The sequence below is a fragment of the Eubalaena glacialis genome, chromosome 6, assembly GCF_028564815.1.
Source record: "Eubalaena glacialis isolate mEubGla1 chromosome 6, mEubGla1.1.hap2.+ XY, whole genome shotgun sequence".
NCBI lineage: Eukaryota > Metazoa > Chordata > Mammalia > Artiodactyla > Balaenidae > Eubalaena > Eubalaena glacialis.
This window is the reverse complement of record NC_083721.1, coordinates 134,121,743-134,140,200: the sequence shown is the minus strand read 5'-3', so window position 1 is coordinate 134,140,200 and position 18,458 is coordinate 134,121,743. Positions and strand designations below refer to the sequence as shown.

Genomic DNA, 18,458 nt, shown 5'->3' with positions numbered 1-18,458 from the left:
CAGTGCCCTCTGCCTGTGAATCAGTGCTCTGATATGTGCCTTGCCTTAGAGCAGAGGTTCTCGAGACCTTTACGGTGCATCAGAGTCGCCTAGAGGGTTTGTTAAAGCAGCGTGCCCCACCTCCAGTTTTGGATTCAGTAGATCTGGGGTAGGGCACAAGAATTCACATTTCTAACCAGCTCGCACGTGACGCTGAGGCTGCTGGTACAGGGACCACACTTTGGGAACCACTGCCTCAGACTCGAGTAGGTCCCCCAAACTCTAACCCAAATCCTTACTTCTGGGCACTTCTTTCCTGGAGACAAGGCCCAACGTCTGTGTAAACCCTTTACAAAGGAATGGGGGTAAAACTGAGACACACCCTTGATGTCTCTGCCCTCCCCTTGGCCATCTGCCCATCTGGGTACGGGGTCTGCTCGCACAGTGAGGCTCTGTCCGCGCTGTCGTGTGGGCCGAGAGCACCCCACAATTAGCTCTGACTAGGAACTTCCATCCACCTCCCAACTCCTTTGGACTGCCTCGCGTGGAGCTCTTGACAGCAAGTGCAAGGGAATGTGATTTCATCTTCCACACCTGGTCTGTTTGGCTGGACTCTCTCCTGGCAGGTTTCAAGACTCCTGAATGAAATCATCAGTAAGCATCTTTAGATAGGGAAAGATTAGCTGAGCAAATACTGGACGCCTACCAGCCGCAGCCCTGGGAGGAGCAGACGTGAGCTCACCCACCTTTCCAACACTGCGGGCGATTCATGTCTGCAGCCCAGGGGGCTGTGACCTCAGCAGCAGGTCACAGAACAAATACTGGTGGGCAGCGTAGGAAGGGTCATTGAGACGCTGGTGATATGCTGGGCATCTGCTCTGAGTAGGGGAGGGAAGCACAGCCCGATCGTGGAATTTTCAAACTGTGGGAAGAAGAGGATGGAATGCCCCATTGCAAGCCTCCTTGTGGAAGCTCGCCCCTAAGCACAGCTTCCTCCCATCAGTGATGTCAGCAAAGCCCCTCTGGTCCCCCACGCCCCTCCTTCTGCAGGCCTATTGCCCAGGGGTGCTCACCTCTCCTTCCTGCGGGACATTCTGTCCCATACGTGTCCTGAATGTCACTGCCCTTTGACCTGTGACAGTGCTTTTGACTTGTCAATTTGGCCACGCTACAGTCCCCAGTTATTCAATCAAACACTAATCTAGGTGTTGGTTATGAAGGGAGTTTGCAGCTGTAATTAAAATATACAATTTTAAGGAAGATTATTTTAGATAATCTGATAATCGGGGTGGGCCTGATTCAATTAATCAGAAGGCCTTAAAAGCAGGGTGGAGAGAAAGAGAGAGAGAGAGAGAGAGAGAGAGAGAGAGAGAGGAATTGATTCCCCTGAATAGGAGCTTTGGCCCAATGCCTGTGATCATCCTTTCCTGACTGCCTGCCCTGTGAATTTTGTATTTGCTTATTCAGCCCCCACAACTGTATAAGCCAATTCCTTGAAATTAATCTCTTAATGCATATATATATACACACACACACACACACACACACACACACACATACATGTGTGTGTGTTTGTATCTTCTATTGGCTCTGGTTTGATTAAACCCTACAGTAGAGAAAATAATGGCCTCCCCAATGCCTGTGTACTGATATTAGAACCTGTGAATACGTTGCCTTACATGGCAAAAAGAACTTGGCTGATATGATTGAACTAAGATTCTTAGCATAGGGAGGTTATCCTGGATTATCTGAAAGGGTCCAGTGTAATCACAGGGGTCCTTATAAGAGGGAGGCAGGAGGGTCAGAGTCAGAATAAAAGATGAAAAGGAGAGATTTCAAGATGCTGAACTCCCGACTTTGAAGATGCAGGAAGGGGCCAAAAGCCGAGGAATGTTGGTGGCCTCTAGAAACTGGGAAAGGCAAGGAAACAGATTCTTCACTAAAACCTTCAGAAGGAACACAGCCCTACCAACACCTTGATTTTAGGTCTTCTGTCTTCCAGAACTGTAGGAGAGTAAATCCATGTTGTTTTAAGCCACTAGGCTTATGGTGATTTGTTACAGCAGCAGTAGTACACTAATACAATCCCTGGTTCATATCAACCCTCCCCATCTTCCCCCGCTTCAATGCCCTCACTCAGGCCACTTCTTTTCCCTCGGCAGAACCACACCTCCCCTTTTTTGACGTCTCCTGGGGTCTGTTCTCCAACTTTCCACAGGAAGTCTCAATCGTCTTGTCTGTTCAGCCCCCCTCCTGAGAACAGCGCTCCCCCTTATTTAGAAAAGGGTACCTATTCAACTATGAGAAGCCCCCAGAGACCCCACCTTGCCTCAGGGCACGTGACCCAGCTGAACCAATGAGAGTCCTGCCCCAGTAGTTTTTCAGGTTGGAACTAAATGAAGGGCAGCAGGTAAGCTGGTTGCTGACCATGACTCAGCCATGAAGAGGATAGAGGTTTACAATGGAAGACAATGACGAGGGGAATTAAGAGAAGAGGAGAGAGGAGATGGAGCCAGCTGGCACTCCAGGCCACCTGCCCAAATCCTTCACACATTTTTCTATTGTGTTTCTTGTCTTTTTCTTGTTGGTTAGCAGGAGATCTTTGTATAGTCTAGATATTAGTCCCTAGTCAGTTTAATTTAATTTTATTTTTTTTGAATTTTATTTTATCTATTTTTTATACAGCAAGTTCTTATTAGTTATCTATTTTATACATATTAGTGTATATATGTCAATCCCAATCTCCCGGTTCATCCCACCACACCCCCGCCCCACCACTTTCCCCCCTTGGTGTCCATACATTTGTTCTCTACAGCTGTGTCTCTATTTCTGCCCTGAAAACTGGTTCATCTGTACCATTTTTCTAGGTTCCACATATCCTAGTCAGTTTTAGACATTGCAGACATCTCACAATCCGTCATTCTTTTTGCCTGAAACACTATTTTCTGTTATTAAAGTAGATAAATCTTCCTTCTTTAAGTTGGTATTCTCCTGATATATCTTCTTTTGTCCTTTGATTTTCAACATTTTCTTTTAAAGAGCATGAAACTAGATTCTCTCTCTCTCTCTCTCTTTTAGGCAGTCTGTCTCTAGCTTTGAAATGGTGAAAGTACTCCATTTTCTGATAAATCTAGATTTATGTCCACCTCATTTTATTGTGCTCCTATTTACCATAATGTTTTTTGTTTGTTTGTTTTTGTTTGCCTTTTATTCTCCTCTTTTCCAGCCCTCTTTTGGTTGATTAGGTTTCTACTTTTTACACTCTTCTGCTTTGGAAGGTATGCATTCAATGTCTTTACACTGAATAATTACCCATACATTTTAACTTAATGTTTGACTTAAGAAAGACTAAAGTTAATTAATTATTCCACTCTCCTCCCAAGCAAGCCAAGGACTTAAGATTTTAACTCCAAATTTCCCTGCCAATTCTTCATATTATTGGTATGTCTTATTCTACTTCCATCTTTTCTGCCCTCCATAAATCATTATTATTTTTGTCTATTCACAATCAATAATTACTACCATTCTGTATCATCTTTTTCTGTGTTTGATTTCTTGCTTTATGAATTTCATCCTTTCGTAGTTTATTTTAGTAGGACTCACGATTAGTAAATTCTCTGCCTTTGTTTGAAAATCTCTATTTGTCCTCTTGAATTATCATTTAGTTATAACATTTGAATTTGGTGGTAATTTTCTTTCAGCATATTGAAACGTATTCCATTATTTTCTAGTATATCTATTTATTTTGAGAAGACTGTTATTGGTCTAATTATTGAGTCTTATGCATAATCTATAATGTTGCTCTAGTAGCTCTTAAAGTTTTTCTGTCTTTACTGTTCTGCAGTTCCAGTATGATATGTATAGGTGTACTTTTTTGCAAATTCCTGTCAGAACTTACTGTGCTTTTTTATTTTGAGGTACCATATGTCTTATTAATTCTGGAAATTCTCTGTCATTTTTTCAGTATTGACTATCAGCTATTCATTCTTTTCTCTTCTTGGGGACTCATTTCAGACTTATATTGGACTTTATTTTTACTGTTTTCATGCCTCTTAACTTGCCTTTTACAGTTTCCACTTCTTTTGTTTTTGTTTTGTTTTTTTACTCACGAAACTATACTTTATTCAAATCTCATTAGCTTTTCTCTTTTTCTGTCCCAGGATCCCATCCAGGACACCATACCACATTTGGTTATCAGGTCTCCTTAGGCTCCTCTTGGCTGTGACAGTTCTCTGACATTCAGACATTCCTTGTTTGGAGAAGTACTGGTCAGGTATTTTGTAGAATGCTCCCCAGTTTGGGTTCGTCCATGATTTTCTCATGGTTAGACTGGGGTTATGTTTTTTGGGGGAGGAAGGCCACAGAGGTAAACCACCCTTCTCACCACATTAGTTAAAGGGTACATATTTTCAAGATGACTTATCACTGATAATGCTAACCTTGGTCACTTGGCCAAGGCAGTGCTTGCCAGGTTTCTCCTCTGTGAAGTGTCACAGTTTCTACTTCTTTATTCCTCTGTGCTGCATTCAGGTGACTTCTTCAACCCTATCTTCCACTTACTAATTATCATTTAGTGCAGATGTCATTAAGTTAAGGACTTCAAATTGGGAAATTATCTAATCTGTTAATTAACCAATCATTGTACCTAATCTGCTATTTAACCATTCGCTGAATTTTTACTTTCTGTATGTATAGAATTCCCATTTGTTTCTCAAATCTGCCTGTTCCTTTTTCATAGCGTTTGTTCTTTCCTGGTGTTTTCTATTTCTTCTTACACTTCTTTAAACATTTCAATGTATTTTTATAGTCTCTTTCAAAATGTTCCATTATCTTAAAATCTTGAGGTGCTAATCTTCCTCACTGAATATATGTACTGCCTGTGGCTTATGATGGGTCATTTCCTGTATAACTGTTTATCGTAAGCTCCTCTTCCACGGCCATTGTCTTCTCTTGGGGATTCCAGTTGGTCTGGACTGTAGAAGTATCCCTCCAGAGTGGTTTTGCTCTTGTGTCTACCAGATGGCAAAGAACTGTCACCAGCCCGGAATGAATTTCTTATCCTAATTTATTTGCTTAGAGATTCCCATACCGTGTGGATAGTATACATTCTGCTTCCAAGTCCATGTGGCATGGACTTGGTGTTTTGATTTCTCAGCGGAATTATTTTACCCAGAGGTCCTGTTAGAGATATACCTCTTACCTCTAACAGGGTGGTGGGCAAAGTTTTACGGGTTCCTTTCTCAGCAAGGGACCCAGTTTCATGCATGAGTCTTCGTGCCAGCTCCCCATGTCATCTTCGGTGCCTGTATGATTACTAATACCCAATCTGCAACAGGAGTTTCTTGAGGGTTTCTTTACACACAGCTTCCCCTCAACCCCTGCTGGTACAGTCATTGTTTGGGTGTCCAACTCATTCATCATTTCTTGCCCCTGAAGATTTCACTTTCTTTCTTCCAAGTTCAGCTCCGTATTTAAATATTTGATGGTGTTCTATTTTATGCAGCAACTCTAGGTATTTGTAGTAGGAGGGTCCCGTGTTTTGTAAACCTGTCATATGGATGAAAACCACAATTCACTATAGTTCTTTACGACCCATCTTATCCCAACTAACCAGAGCCTTTGGAAGACAGGGACGTTGCCTGATTCATGGTTGTATTCCCCATGCAGAGGCTAAATAGCAGAAGCAAGAAGGTGGCATGTTAGAGCTCAGAGTCTGCGGTCCCAGATGTATTGAGCAGAACGCAGTTCTGTTTCTACCTTCTCCTCCCTCACAAAACCCAGTTCTTTCCCCTCTTATTTGACACATCTTATAACTTTGCATCTATTTGTGCATCTGCCCACTGTTTACATCTCTCATGAGGGCATGGCCCACTCTGTTTTGTTCATCACTGTACCTCCAATGGTTGATGGTAGGTGATCAATAATTACATGTTGCATGAATAAATGAACAAATGAATGCATCTCAGGCAGCTGTCCTTACACCATTCCTAGCCTCAGAGTTCTGAAACCCCTGCTATTTATGACATCAGCAGAGTCCTGCCTTGCAAACAGTGGGTCACCAACTGACTCAAGGCTCACCAAAATGACTGCGTGAAAGCCAACCCAGGGATGTCACCACATCCTCCCAAGTATAAAACTCCAGGCTCAGGACCAGACCACAGGCAGCCCTTAGCAGATCCTATCCCAGACTCTGCCCTCACCACCTTCCCCTGAGGCTCATTCTTCCTACATGGCATGGAGCTGACCAGGTACACTCACTCCCCTAAGATGTCTGGCCAACCCTTAGGGCTGGATTCCCAAGCTCTGAGCCAGTCCTTGGGAGTGGGGCAACAGAAGAGCAGAGAGGCCTTCCTGGACAGAAACACTTCTCAATCTTCCCAGAAAAGAAAATGTTCCATAGTTTTGCCTCTCTTTAAGCGTTAAAGCATTGTTATCTGACTTCACCTCCATCATTGAGGAGCCATAAGACTCAAATGAAATAATAGATGTAAAAACGCAGTGACAACAGTGATAGGCACAGGAATGGTCCTTACAGACAACCCCATCCCCTGGCTGCCCTCCTGGCTGCATCTCTGGTGCATCCTCAGGGACCTGGAGACCAGCCTCCTCCCACCTTATGTCTCATTTCATAGACCACAACGACAGATCTTGCGGCACCAGGCAAAGGTGGGTGTCCGGGGGGGTCACCGCAGACTTCAGGGCTTTTAATTGGTAGTTTTTTCTAATTATAAATGCAGGACATGTTTATTGTAGAAATATGGAAAACATAGAACATCACAAAGAAGAAAAAACGATTTATAGGATCCCACTCAGAGCACTATCTCTGTTTGGGTATACCCTCTTTAAGTCTCGTGACTTTTAAAAATCTGGATCATCTCTTCATACAGTTGTCCATCCTGCCGCCTCTACTTAACATTATAGAACGAACCCTTCCCTCAAGTTGAAACTGTTCGCAATAAAACTTTAAAACGTGTCTTGTAAATATCTCATAGATGGATGTCCCATGATTTATTTATTGCCTTGCCAATAACTAGCGATACGAGTCGTTTCCTCATTACAAGTTTCTGAACAGATGAGTTACATGATAAAACGTTGTTCAGCAGACTGGGTTTCCATTTATTTGTTCAGGAAGGGTTTCTAAGCCACTTGGTCTCTGTCCCCACCCCACGCCGGGTCCCTGGTCTCAACGCTTGTGTGCTGTGGGTGAGACAACGTGACACAAGAGAGGAAGACTGAGGAAGAAGGACTTTCCGGGCCACCAGTGTCAGATTTGGTTCAGGAAAATGAAACAATAAATAGGAATAAGCAGCCCTGCTGTGTCTGTCAGTATGGGGACGGAAGTAGCAGAGTCCTGGCTCGGCTGGTTGGGGTTTGTGGTGGGAAATGGAGAGCAGCCACAGAGGACAGGGTCTTAAGACAGAGTGCCCGAATTGCAGCTCTGTCACTGTGTGATGTGGCAGTTTCCACAGGCTGCCTGCCACCTTCCTCCACTACACAAAGTGGACAACATGCACCTCGCGGCACAGAGAGCGTTTCTGAAAGGACCTGCCCTTGTTATTTCACTAAATGTGGCACACATGGGTGCCCCCCAACAAAGCATTTGTGTTCACAACTAAATATCCACATGTCCCCTTATGCTTTATCACACAGATGTGGCCTAATAAAACGTGTCCGTCTTTGTGATGATAGCTCAGAAAATCATAATTGCGGCTAAAAATGTGTTGGTGCTGAGGGTGGGAATTCTAAATATTTGTGACTTTAAGGTAAACCAATACAAGCTTGACCAACGCCTGTCCCCACTCCTTGTTAACTGTACGTGTTTATGTATTAAATTCACATGATGACTCAGTGGGCCTGCGCTTTCCCGGGACACAGAGGGAGGAGTCTGGAGCGGCAGCGAACCCTGGAGGGCAGCCTCCTGACAGCAAGGGCAGTGTGGAAATGAAGCGGGAGCCACAAGGCCCTGAGGCTCACTTTCCAAGTCAGTGACAAGGTCCAGGGCTGGAGACAGTCTGCTAGACAAGGCCGGTTCTACCTCGCTTGGTCTCGGCCAGTCTGCGTGGGTGGGATGTGGGCGTTACAGCCTGGGGCACAGGCGGGGGTCCACAGGAACGTTCCCACTGGCATTAGGCCAGATGCCCTCTGTAAGGGTCTCTGTCAGGCCCCCTGATGATCAAGTCAGGGACTCTGGTCCCAGTGAACCCCTTGTCTACTTGCTCCAGAGAGATGTCGCCCAGCTGGAGGCCGGAGGGTGGACCCAGTGACCTGTCCAGGGCTCTTGCTGGACTCTCCATGAAAGCTCCCAAGTCAGGGAGAAGCGAGAGCTGGGGTGAGAAGAGAGAAAGACGGGGGTAAGAAGGAACAGTGTGAGAGCCGGGGCGGGAGCAGGCCTTGGGCTCCTGAGAGCATAACAAACTGGGGGGGTCCCCATCATGGGAAGGTCTCTGCTGGTTCCAGGAAACCCCGGGCCCACCAGTCTCCCTAAAGCCTGAGGTCCCCTCGTGAGCGATAACCAGAACCAGCGAGGAAACCTTTGTGATCTGGGACAACAAGAGTCGGAGGGCCGCACGTGCCCCTCAGCAACACCCACCTTCAGAGCCTGGCCCGGCTTTTAGAGGAGGGTAGCCCAGGACACGTGGCTTTCTGTTTCAACCTAGTTAGAGGGACTTGTGGGAGAGGGGAGACTGCTTTCTACCAGAAACAATGAGGAGAGTGGCCAGGAAGAGGGGGCTCTGCTAGCTTCACTCTGGGGGATATACAATTCTGAAATTCAGTAATTCTATAAGTGAGGGGCACCATGTTTCTATAGCTCAGTTTTATCATTACTTGTATGGATTCTATACAGTAAGAGGTTAAAAATGCTGCACAAATCACAACGGGCAATGAAGGCAGGGCCAGGCGGCAGGACTTCCATGTACAAACAAGAGGCATAAGTGGGCCCTGCCGCTTGGTTTCTCCCTGGAAGCCTCCAGTTCCTTCCTGCCATGAGTCCTTGAGGCTTATTTCCATTGCTGGGCACCATCCCTGGCTCTCCATGGGCACCTCCCCTGCCCCACAATCAGTGGGTGGAAGTCCATGCTTGTAAAATGGCAGTGGGGTGACCAACTTATCCCAATCTGCCCAGACAGTTTCAGTTTTAAAACTGAAAGTCCTGTGTCCCAGGAACCCCCTCGGTCCTGGGCAAATCGAGGCAGTGGGTCACATTGAGAAGCAGGGCTCTACAGGCCATTGTTTCTTGGAAACGTGGGGGTCTCTTTGGGAGCTGAGTGCAAACAGCGAAGCCTGGGGAAGAGCCTCCCACTGTAAACATGCAGTAAAGGCTCACAAGTGAGTGAGGCCCAGGCTCCGGCATCCACACTCAGCTCCCCACCACTTCCCTCAAATGCACTGTGAATTAAAGGCAAAGCAGCACAATTTCAGAAGGGCCTGGAGCACAGGCAGGAAAGACGTGTAAAACAGACTGAGAATGTGTTCAGTTTAATTCCATCCTGAAGTCTCTCTGGCAGCCAGTCGGGCAGGACAAGTGTGGCTCTGGCAGCCTGCCGTCCTCCCCCTCCCCTCTGCCACTGTCCCCTTTCCCCAGGCCAGCAGGGGCCTCACCGTGTTCTCTAGCCGGCTCCTCTCCTGGGGTGTCCCACAGGCTCAGCCCAGGAACTGTCTGCTATTCACACCCCACACCTGTCCCACTTACATTTCCTAGGTTCCTTCTATGCCCAACAAGCTGGCTGGGTTAGAAAAACTAATTCTGACTTGAGGCCTGCTGTGTTGTTTCCCAAACTCCAGCTGGGGTCACATCTGGGAGACATGAGCTAGACATGGCATAGCTTCCTGGAGCATCAGTGTTACTCCAAGATTTGGGGGGAAATACAACATATTATTTGGAAGCATGTAGATACATTGTGGAGGAAAATATAAAATACACTTGATTCTAGGATGAAACATAAAATACTACAGAAATGTAATATTCATGATTAGTTAAACCACATTTCCAGACACCACCCTTCATCCCCTTGTCCTGCTCCATTGTGGAGACCGGTCACTCCCTTCTAGAATTCAGGGCATCTTGGTGGGCAGATTGACAACCACTAGCTTGCTATACCCTCCCTGGTGCCCTCTGCATTTTAACTGAGGCCTTCTGTGCTCTAGGCCAGCATCTCTCAAGGGTGTTGGATGGAGCACCCTTCAGAACATAAATAGGTATGGCTGATGTTTGGGTAAACAAAATAAAACTTGTCATCAGGACTCTCAGGTTCCTACAGGACTTGGTGCACACTAAATGATAAAGAAAGGGTTCGTTTGCCCATATTTATAGAGGCAGCAGTCAGCCCTGTGGGGGTCAGTGCCAATGCTGACCAGACTGAGTGTCCCACAGGTCACAAGTCCTGGGGTTACTGCGCTGGCTGGTGCCCTCTCCCCAAGCCACAGCCTCCATAGCATCTCCACCCAACAAGGCAACGAGGCTGGGAAGACAGCTCTGGGAGAGGGCTGCTCACTGGATAGGATCATCCCCTCCATCCAGTGCACAGTGTAGTCTGAGACTCCTGGCCTTGGGTTCATCCTTCACCCCGATCAAACTTAATCCATCCCAGGGAATCAAGGTCCACGAAACCAAGAGAGCTGGGATTGATCGCAGACAACCCGGCCAGCCGCACCCTCCTCTTTTGCCAGGTTTCAGAGCAGGTCTCCTGGCAAAGCTCAGACCCAGCTGGCCCTGCTCCTGGTCTCATCTCAATCAGCAACTTAGCATGAGATGGGAATCTGAGAACCTGAAAGGACCTCAGAGATCACTGAGCTCAGGCCCCAAGGTTCACGGATGAAAGAATCCAGAACTGAGAGGCATTCTGGGGCCGTGGGAAGAAAGGGGCTGGGAGTGATGACTCTGGTGGGAATTTCTGCTTTGCCATTGACTGGATATGTGGTCTTGGATGTGCCTCGATTTCAAGTATGAAATGGAGATGCTGATACCTCCCTTGCAGGGCTGTCATTACAAATAGAAAAAGCTTAAGAACATAGACTGAAAAATCAAATTCAAGGGAAAAGACAACCATTCAGCTAAGGCCAGAAGAAAAGCTGGAAACATGTAAATATGTAAGATCCCATCCACCTACTAAAAGCAAGCTTTAAATCTGTCCTTAAATCTTCCTAAAAGGCAAAGTAGAAGAGAAACTGAATGGGTTATAAGGTTTGGTAATCATTCCATTGCAGAATGAAAATCAAGTTTTACCTGATATCAAGACTTGCTGTTTAGCTGCAGTAATCAAGACATTGTGGTATTGGCAGAGAGATATACACATATATCAATGAAGCATGATAGAAAACCCAGAATGGACCCACACAAGTATGGCCAACTGATCTTCAACAAAGATACAAAGGCAATTCAATAGAGAAAGGAGAGTCTTGTCAACAAATGGTGCAGGAACAATTGCATAACCACAGGCAAAACAATGAACCTTGACCTAAACCTCACATCTCTACAAAAATTAACTCAAAATGGATCATAGATTTAAATGTAAAATTATAAAACTTTTAGAAGAAAACAGAGGATTTCTCCCTCAGGAGTTAGGATTTGGTGAAGAGTTTTTAGACATGACACTAAAAGCAGGATAGAAAAAATTAAAAATTGATAAATTGGACTTTATCACAATCAAAACCTTTTTCTCTGTGAAAGATTCTATTAAGAGGATGAAAACATAAGCTATAGACTGGGAGAAAATATTTGCAAACCACATGCCCAACAAAGGACTTGTATCTCATATATATAAAGAACTCTCAAAACAACAATTTAAAAATCCAATTAGAAAATGGAGGGACTTCCCTGGTGGCGCAGTGGTTAAGAATCCGCCTGCCAATGCAGGGGACATGGGTTCGATCCTTGGTCCGGGAAGAACCCACATGCCATGGAGCAACTAAGCCCGTGAGCCACAACAACTGAGCCCGCATGCCACAACTACTGAAGCCTGTGCACCTAGAGCCCGTACTCCACAACAAGAGAAGCCATCGCAAGGAGAAGGCTGAGCACCGCAACGAAGAATAGCCCCAGCTCACTGCAACTAGAGAAAGCCTGAGCGTAGCAACAAAGACCCAACGCAGCCAAAAATAATAAATAAAGGAAGGAAGAAAGAAAGAGAGAGAGAAAGAGAGAGAAAGAAAGAAAGAAAGGAAAAGAAAAATGGACAAAATATTTGAACAGATATTTCAGTGAAGAGCATATACACATGGCAAATGAGCACATGAAAAGATGTGCAACATCACCAGCCATTAGGGAAATGCAAATTAAGACCATGATGAGATCTCACTACACACCAATTCGAATAGTTAAAATACTCTACTTCCAGTTCCCTGTGACCTTGCATAGGTCACCTCCCCTCCTGGGCCCATTTCTTCATCTGGAGGAGGTTCCTGCCGGTGTTTACATTCTATTGTTGCATAAAAATGGGGTCCTCTGGTTTATTTTCACCAGGGGCAGTGCCTTTCTGTAGGGGTGGAATTCTTAAAAAAAAAAAAAGATAGCTAAAATAAAAAGCAGTAACAACACCAAATACTGGCCAGGATGTAGAGAAACTGAATTTCTCATACCTTGCTGGGGCAAATGTAAAATGTTATGGCCACTCTGGAAAACAGTTTGGCAGTTTCTTTTAAAAATCAACGTGCAACTACCATATGACCTAGCAAATGCACTCCTGGGCATTTACCCCAGAGAAATGAGAGTTTATGTCCACACAAAAACCTATACATGATTGTTCATAGCAGCTTTATTTGTAATAGCCCCAAACAGGAAACAACCCAAAGGTCCTTCAATAGGTGAATGGCTGGACAAATCACGATACATCCATGCCATGGAATAGTACTCAGCAATAAAAAGGAACAAACTATTGATACATGGAACAGCTTGGGTCGATCTCAAGAGCATTATGCTTAATGAAAAAAGCCAGTCTCAAAAGGTCACACACATATTGCATGACTCCATTTATATAATGTTCTCAAAATGACAAAATTACAGCGCTAGAGAACACATCAGGGATAGGAGTCGGAAGGAGACCTTTGTGGAGATGGGATAGTTCTGTCTTGAAGCAGTGGGGTGGTGGCTCCCTGAATCTGTACACACGATCGAATGGCCTGGAACTATACTCACACATCATGGCAATGTCAATTTCCTGCTTTTGGTATTACACTGTAACTATGTAAGATGAAATCCTTGGGAGGAACTGGGTAAACACAGGACCTCTCAGCACTGTTTTTCCTATGAATCTATAATTATTTCAAAATAAATCCCTCTTCCACTTGTTCTGTGGCAGCACAGGTCACGAATTCATCGCCAGGAGACACGAGGAAAGCTAGGAAGGGCTTTGAGCGTAGTTACAGGAGGAAAGGATCTAAGTGACCTTTGACCCCCACCCCACCCATTCCCATAGTTCTCCCTCCCCACCCCCCAAACCATCCCCCAAAACTGCCTCCCCAACACACACACACACACACAAGCAGGGCAAGGTGGGCCTCTCAGGGGACAGACACCCTGGAGATCATAATATATGCTGTCCCCAATGTCAGAGAAATACACCCTGGGGAGGGAGGAGCATATCTTAATCCACCAGGTTGATGAAGGAATTCTTTGGCCCAGGGGATTCTCTTCAGAGTGTCTCCCCAAGCATGGATTGCAGGTTGCTGGGATATAGCACTTTCCTCTGGAAACTGAGAAGTTAAGCCCAAGCTGCTGCCCCATGATTGGGGGTCAGAGGCCTCAGGACGTTATGGACACAGGCCAGGACAAAGCACCGCTCCCTCATTTGGGGGCCTCCCTCCCAGGTCACAGGTCACAGGTCACCAGAGCCACCCAGGCCAAGCTGTGAGATTTGTCTATCCCTTTCTTCCCACTGTTCTTCCCCAGCCTCCGTCCCCACTGACTGGAAATCCATTATTTCCCTACACTGGGGCCCTGGGTGTGTTTAAGTTCCCAAAATTTGGGCAGCAATTACCAATCGACCACTCCTTCTATAAGACAACCTCAGTTTGGCCCCAAAAGTTTCATTTTCAGAAGAAACAGATCTCTTTCAGGCTGCCAGGATAAGTTAGCCAAAAGGCTCCCCACTAACTCCCCCACCCCTGCCCCGTAATTGTTGAATGAACCTGTTTTTAATTTAGAGCTTTGGAGTTCTGGATGCCGAACTGCCCCCTCTAACAACGACTGGCGAGCAGGTCCTCTAGTTCTTAAGAATGCTGTAACCCAGAGGCAATTGAGACTGTCTCTAGATTAAATACGATTGTATTGACTCCTGCAGAAGGAAGTACCAAAAACTCACCCTGAGCCTGAGAGTCACCAGGCTCTTGAGATGAGATCAGGAGGAATGAAAGGGTCTGAGCCTGTTAGTGCTTACGCGGATCTGTGCTGCAGCCATGGCAGTGGCCCCTGGTCACGGCTGGGATGTGTGTGTCATCAGGGCCTGGAGAAAGCCCTGACCACTCGGAACAAGCACATCTGAGGAATCTCCACGCGCTATCGCTGAGCTGACCAGTGCCGTGCGACAGAGAGGGCCGGGCGCTCAGCGGTTAGGGGTTCTGACTTGGAGGCTCACGTTTCTGGTTCCTCTACACTCCACCCTTTCTGGCTATGTATCCAAGCCCAAAGGACCAGCCTCACTAAGCCTTGTTTTCCTCATCATTAATGGGGACAGTAACAGCATCCCGTTGACAGAGCTGTAATGAGGACTGCATATGGGTAAGATATTTCCGTAGTTCCCAGTAAATTCAGACAGATCTGTTGTTGTTTGCTACTACTGCTATTTTTTGGATATTATTATTAACTGTAGTTTTTCTTAACTATTAACTATGTCTCATAGAATGAGTCGTAATTGGTGGAATAATCGATCCTAAATGACGTTTGAATTCACAGTCTTGTTTGTTGAGGCGAGAACTGACCTCACAGTGATGCCAATCCCAGAAAGCCCAGTATGGTTTACAAAGCCATTTCCTCTGCCTCATTCCACATAATCCTTATGAAGGCCTCCTCCACCCTGCCTCCGGGAGGAGGGAATTGTTCATATTACCCAGTTTTTTTTCACATAAGGACTCCGAGGCTCAGGAGTGCTTCCCTGTGTTACCTAGTTAGTAAGCGGATGGCATGGGGCTTGGATCTGAGTCCCCTGGCTTCATCCCCTTTCCCTAAACCATATGGTATGTGGCGTTTTGCAGGAATGTCATAAAGCCTATTGGTTAGTCTGTCCCAACAACGAGGAACCTAGAAAAATGATGGGTCCTCAGGTTGGGTGTCCTGTGTTCCTCCCATGTCACACATGTCACGACATGTGCAGTCCATACCCCCCTGGGAGGGTGCATGGCAGCCACCAAACCTCTCATTGGGAGAAGGAAATCTCTCATCAAATAGCAAAGCCCCCAGAAGCCAGCCCTACCCCCTGGAAGAAACGAATTCAGGGAGTTTAACTAATGGAATTCCAGCCCCCAGATTTGCCTTGAGATATCCAATCTCCTACCTGGTTTCAGGCGGGTAAGTGAAGCTAAGTGGAAGTTGCTCCTAACTCTGGTCTTAGAATTACTATGGATCAACAGAGGCAATGATTAAAGGAATCTGGTTTTTAGAGTTCAGAAAAACTCTTAACTGGTATGAGCCTTCCAGAGGCCAATTGGCCTGGGTCCAGGCCTCAGGCACGTGTGGCTAAATCATCAGCACGTGATAAATTATTTTATTTTTATAGATCTTCAGAGAAACTGCTGCCATAAACTCATTTATTTTAGGGACTCAGGGCGGGTCTAAATGGATCAATCTCGTTTGGGGTTACCCTCGCTGTCAGCTGTCCCTCCTGCTCCCAACCCTAAGAGTGGTAAAAACAGAGAGAGTTACCCCCACCCTGGCTCCCTCCTGGGCCTCTCTCTTTTCAGACCACCCAACCATTGCCCCTGCCCTTTCCTCCCAATTCCTAATTTATAAACCCCAAATTTTCCACAATTCTCTGCTGAAACTTCTCTAAACTCTTTTAAATGATGGAACCAAAACCACACACAGTGTTCTCATCAGGGTCTGGCCAAAGGTGAGGAGATTTGAGGATTATTTTAAACTATCTCAAAATTTCTATGTCTTATTTATGTCCAACCATGGAATCAATTCAACCTTTATTTAGTGTGGTGTGGGGAAAGAGCAGAAGCAGGAGTGGGGAGCCCAGCTCTACTGCTAACAATATGAGTAAGTACATAGATGGGCTCCACTGTGACCTCCAGATCCTTTTCTGTTGGACACACATAACTGGCCCCCAGAGACCCCCATCCTCCATTTGTATGTTCTGGGTTCCCCTTAATTGCGCCACTGGACGCATTACCTAGCCCCATCTGATTGTGTGATTGCCGGAAACAACCTCTCTGCACCATATTCCCACCCTGACCCCAAGGAGCCGTGACCTGGGCTTTACAACCTCCCACATCCTCACCACAGGAGATGCATTCCTCAGTTGCTTCTGCCGTGCCAGAAGAGGCAAAAAAGCCCGAGTGTGGATTCAACCATTCCAGTCCTCTTGGACCTGTGAGGGGGTGGAAAGCATTCCTGACCCCCTGGGGAGGAAAGCGTCCTCACCACACTACTGCCTACACCCCTTCACCTACTCCCCATAACTTGCCAGGCACCTGCCTAGACTTTACGGAATAGACTGCAAAAGCCTCTGCTTTCCTGGGGCCAGTTCCGGACCAGGAAAGCTGGTCCAAGAGCTGCAGTGTTGGTTGCCAGCCTCGGGGGAATTCTCAGCATTGCAGGCAGCAGCCCGTTCAGGTAGCAGAGCTCACGCGCTGCCGCCCTTGGGGAAGAAGAAAGCCTAGCGGAGAACAGCCCTTCTGCCAGCCACCCTGGATGAGATGGGCTCTGATCTTCATCTCAGAGGGACCCCAGCCTGTCCCCTACCAGGCGCAAGACACGGGCAACTCCAAGCCCACTCCCTTAAAGAAGTAACTGCCCACAGGAGCCCAAAAAGGTGCCCCGGAGATGTTCTTTTTCAAAGAACAGAACAATTCCCTCGGCTAGTGCCAGGACTATCTGAATAGAGTTGGCCCAATAAGCAAGTACTTTCATCGCCGTTTCCTACCCTGACGAGGGCGTGTGAGCACGCGCGCGAGCACATACTCGCGCAAACACATGCACACACGCCCAGCACGCGCTTCCCTGGCCAGGTGCCCCCTCGCCGGCGGCGCGGGGCCCGCGGGGATGCGTCCCGGAGCGCGACACCGACGGATAGACGGCGAGGGAGGGAGCCCGCCCCCCCAGCGCATCCCGAGCGCCCGCAGCACCGACGCCGGGACCCCGCCGAAGGTGCGCCCGGAGCGGCTCGGGCCAGGACGTCCCAGGTTCTCCGCTCACCTTAACGTTGCTGAAGATAGAGCGGGGACAGCGGCCGGCTCGGCCCGCAGAGGCGCCGCTGCCCTGGCGCGCGCCGGGCTCGGGTAGGAGCCCCATGGTGGCTGCAGCGCGGGGCCCGGGGTGGGAGGCCGGGCGAGCGGGGCCGGGACGCCTGGGCTGCGGCGTGTGGCCGGCGGGTGGCGGGTGCGGCGTTGGTGGCCGGAGGAGGCACGCGGCGCGGCCGGAGGAGACTGAGCGCGAGGGTGCGCGCCCAGAAGTTTTATAAGTGGCCGCCGCCGCCGCTGATGATGAAACGCGCGCTCCCTCCTCCCTCTTTCCCTCGGGTGTCAAAGGCGCTGCGAGCCCCCGCCCCGCCGCCGCCCCCTCAGACAGGTGTGACGCGGTGGCCGGCTGCGCTTGACCTCGTTCCGGCCGGTGTTGTCTCCGCTCCCGCAGCCCTGCAGGGACCCGCGAGGCTCGATCGCCCCGGGAGAAGGTCCCGCCCGCTGGAGGGTGGGAGCGGGAGGGGGCGGGAGGTGGCGGGCCCCGGGAGGGGGAGGTCTGAGGGAGGGGGCGGGAGGCTGCGGAGTAGGGGGGCGCCCGGGGCGCTGACGGGGCGGGGTGAATGCCGCAGGCCCGCAGGCTGCAGGGGCCCCGAGAAGGGATCGGCAGGGCTGCGGGGGCCGGAGGAGACTGGCGGAGGAGCGAGGGTCGCCGGGGGGGCCAGCGGGAGCCAGGGGGGTGGGAGAGGCGCCGACGCTTGTGAAGGGAAGCGGAGCCTCCGCGCCCCTCCCGACGCGCTAAGGGAGGTTTACGGAGTCGGTCTCTGCTTGTTTGCACTCGCCGAAAACCTGGGCTCTCAGTTCCGGTGATGGCTCTGAGACTTGCCGAGGCTCTGTTTGCGTCCAGGACTGATTTATATTTAAACTGCTCTTTGCGCTGCAGAGGGGCCTGGTAACAAAGGTGGAGAGGTGGGGGCCGCCCCGGGCTGGGCCTGGATTCTCTGGACGAGAGCCAAGGTAAACTGGAGGTGCTGTCGAGTGTCAGCATGGCTGCGCCTGGCCTGGAGTGTTGAGGGGAGGGGGGGCGGGTCGTGGACAAATGGGATGCACCCACTGATCTCCTTTTCAGGGCTGGAATAGAACAGACG

At 48.2% G+C, this 18,458-nt stretch overlaps 1 protein-coding gene across 1 annotated transcript in view; it reads right to left on the bottom strand.

Moving 5' to 3' along the window:
* SLCO2A1 (solute carrier organic anion transporter family member 2A1) overlaps positions 1 to 17,785 on the bottom strand; it is a 78,038-nt gene extending 60,253 nt beyond the window's left edge. Inside the window, exon 1 of the mRNA XM_061194652.1 lies at positions 17,330 to 17,785. Coding sequence (XP_061050635.1) covers positions 17,330 to 17,425 — 96 coding nt within the window. The 5' untranslated portion in view covers positions 17,426 to 17,785. The remainder of the gene's footprint in view (positions 1 to 17,329) is intronic.
* Positions 17,786 to 18,458: the final 673 nt, after the last annotated feature.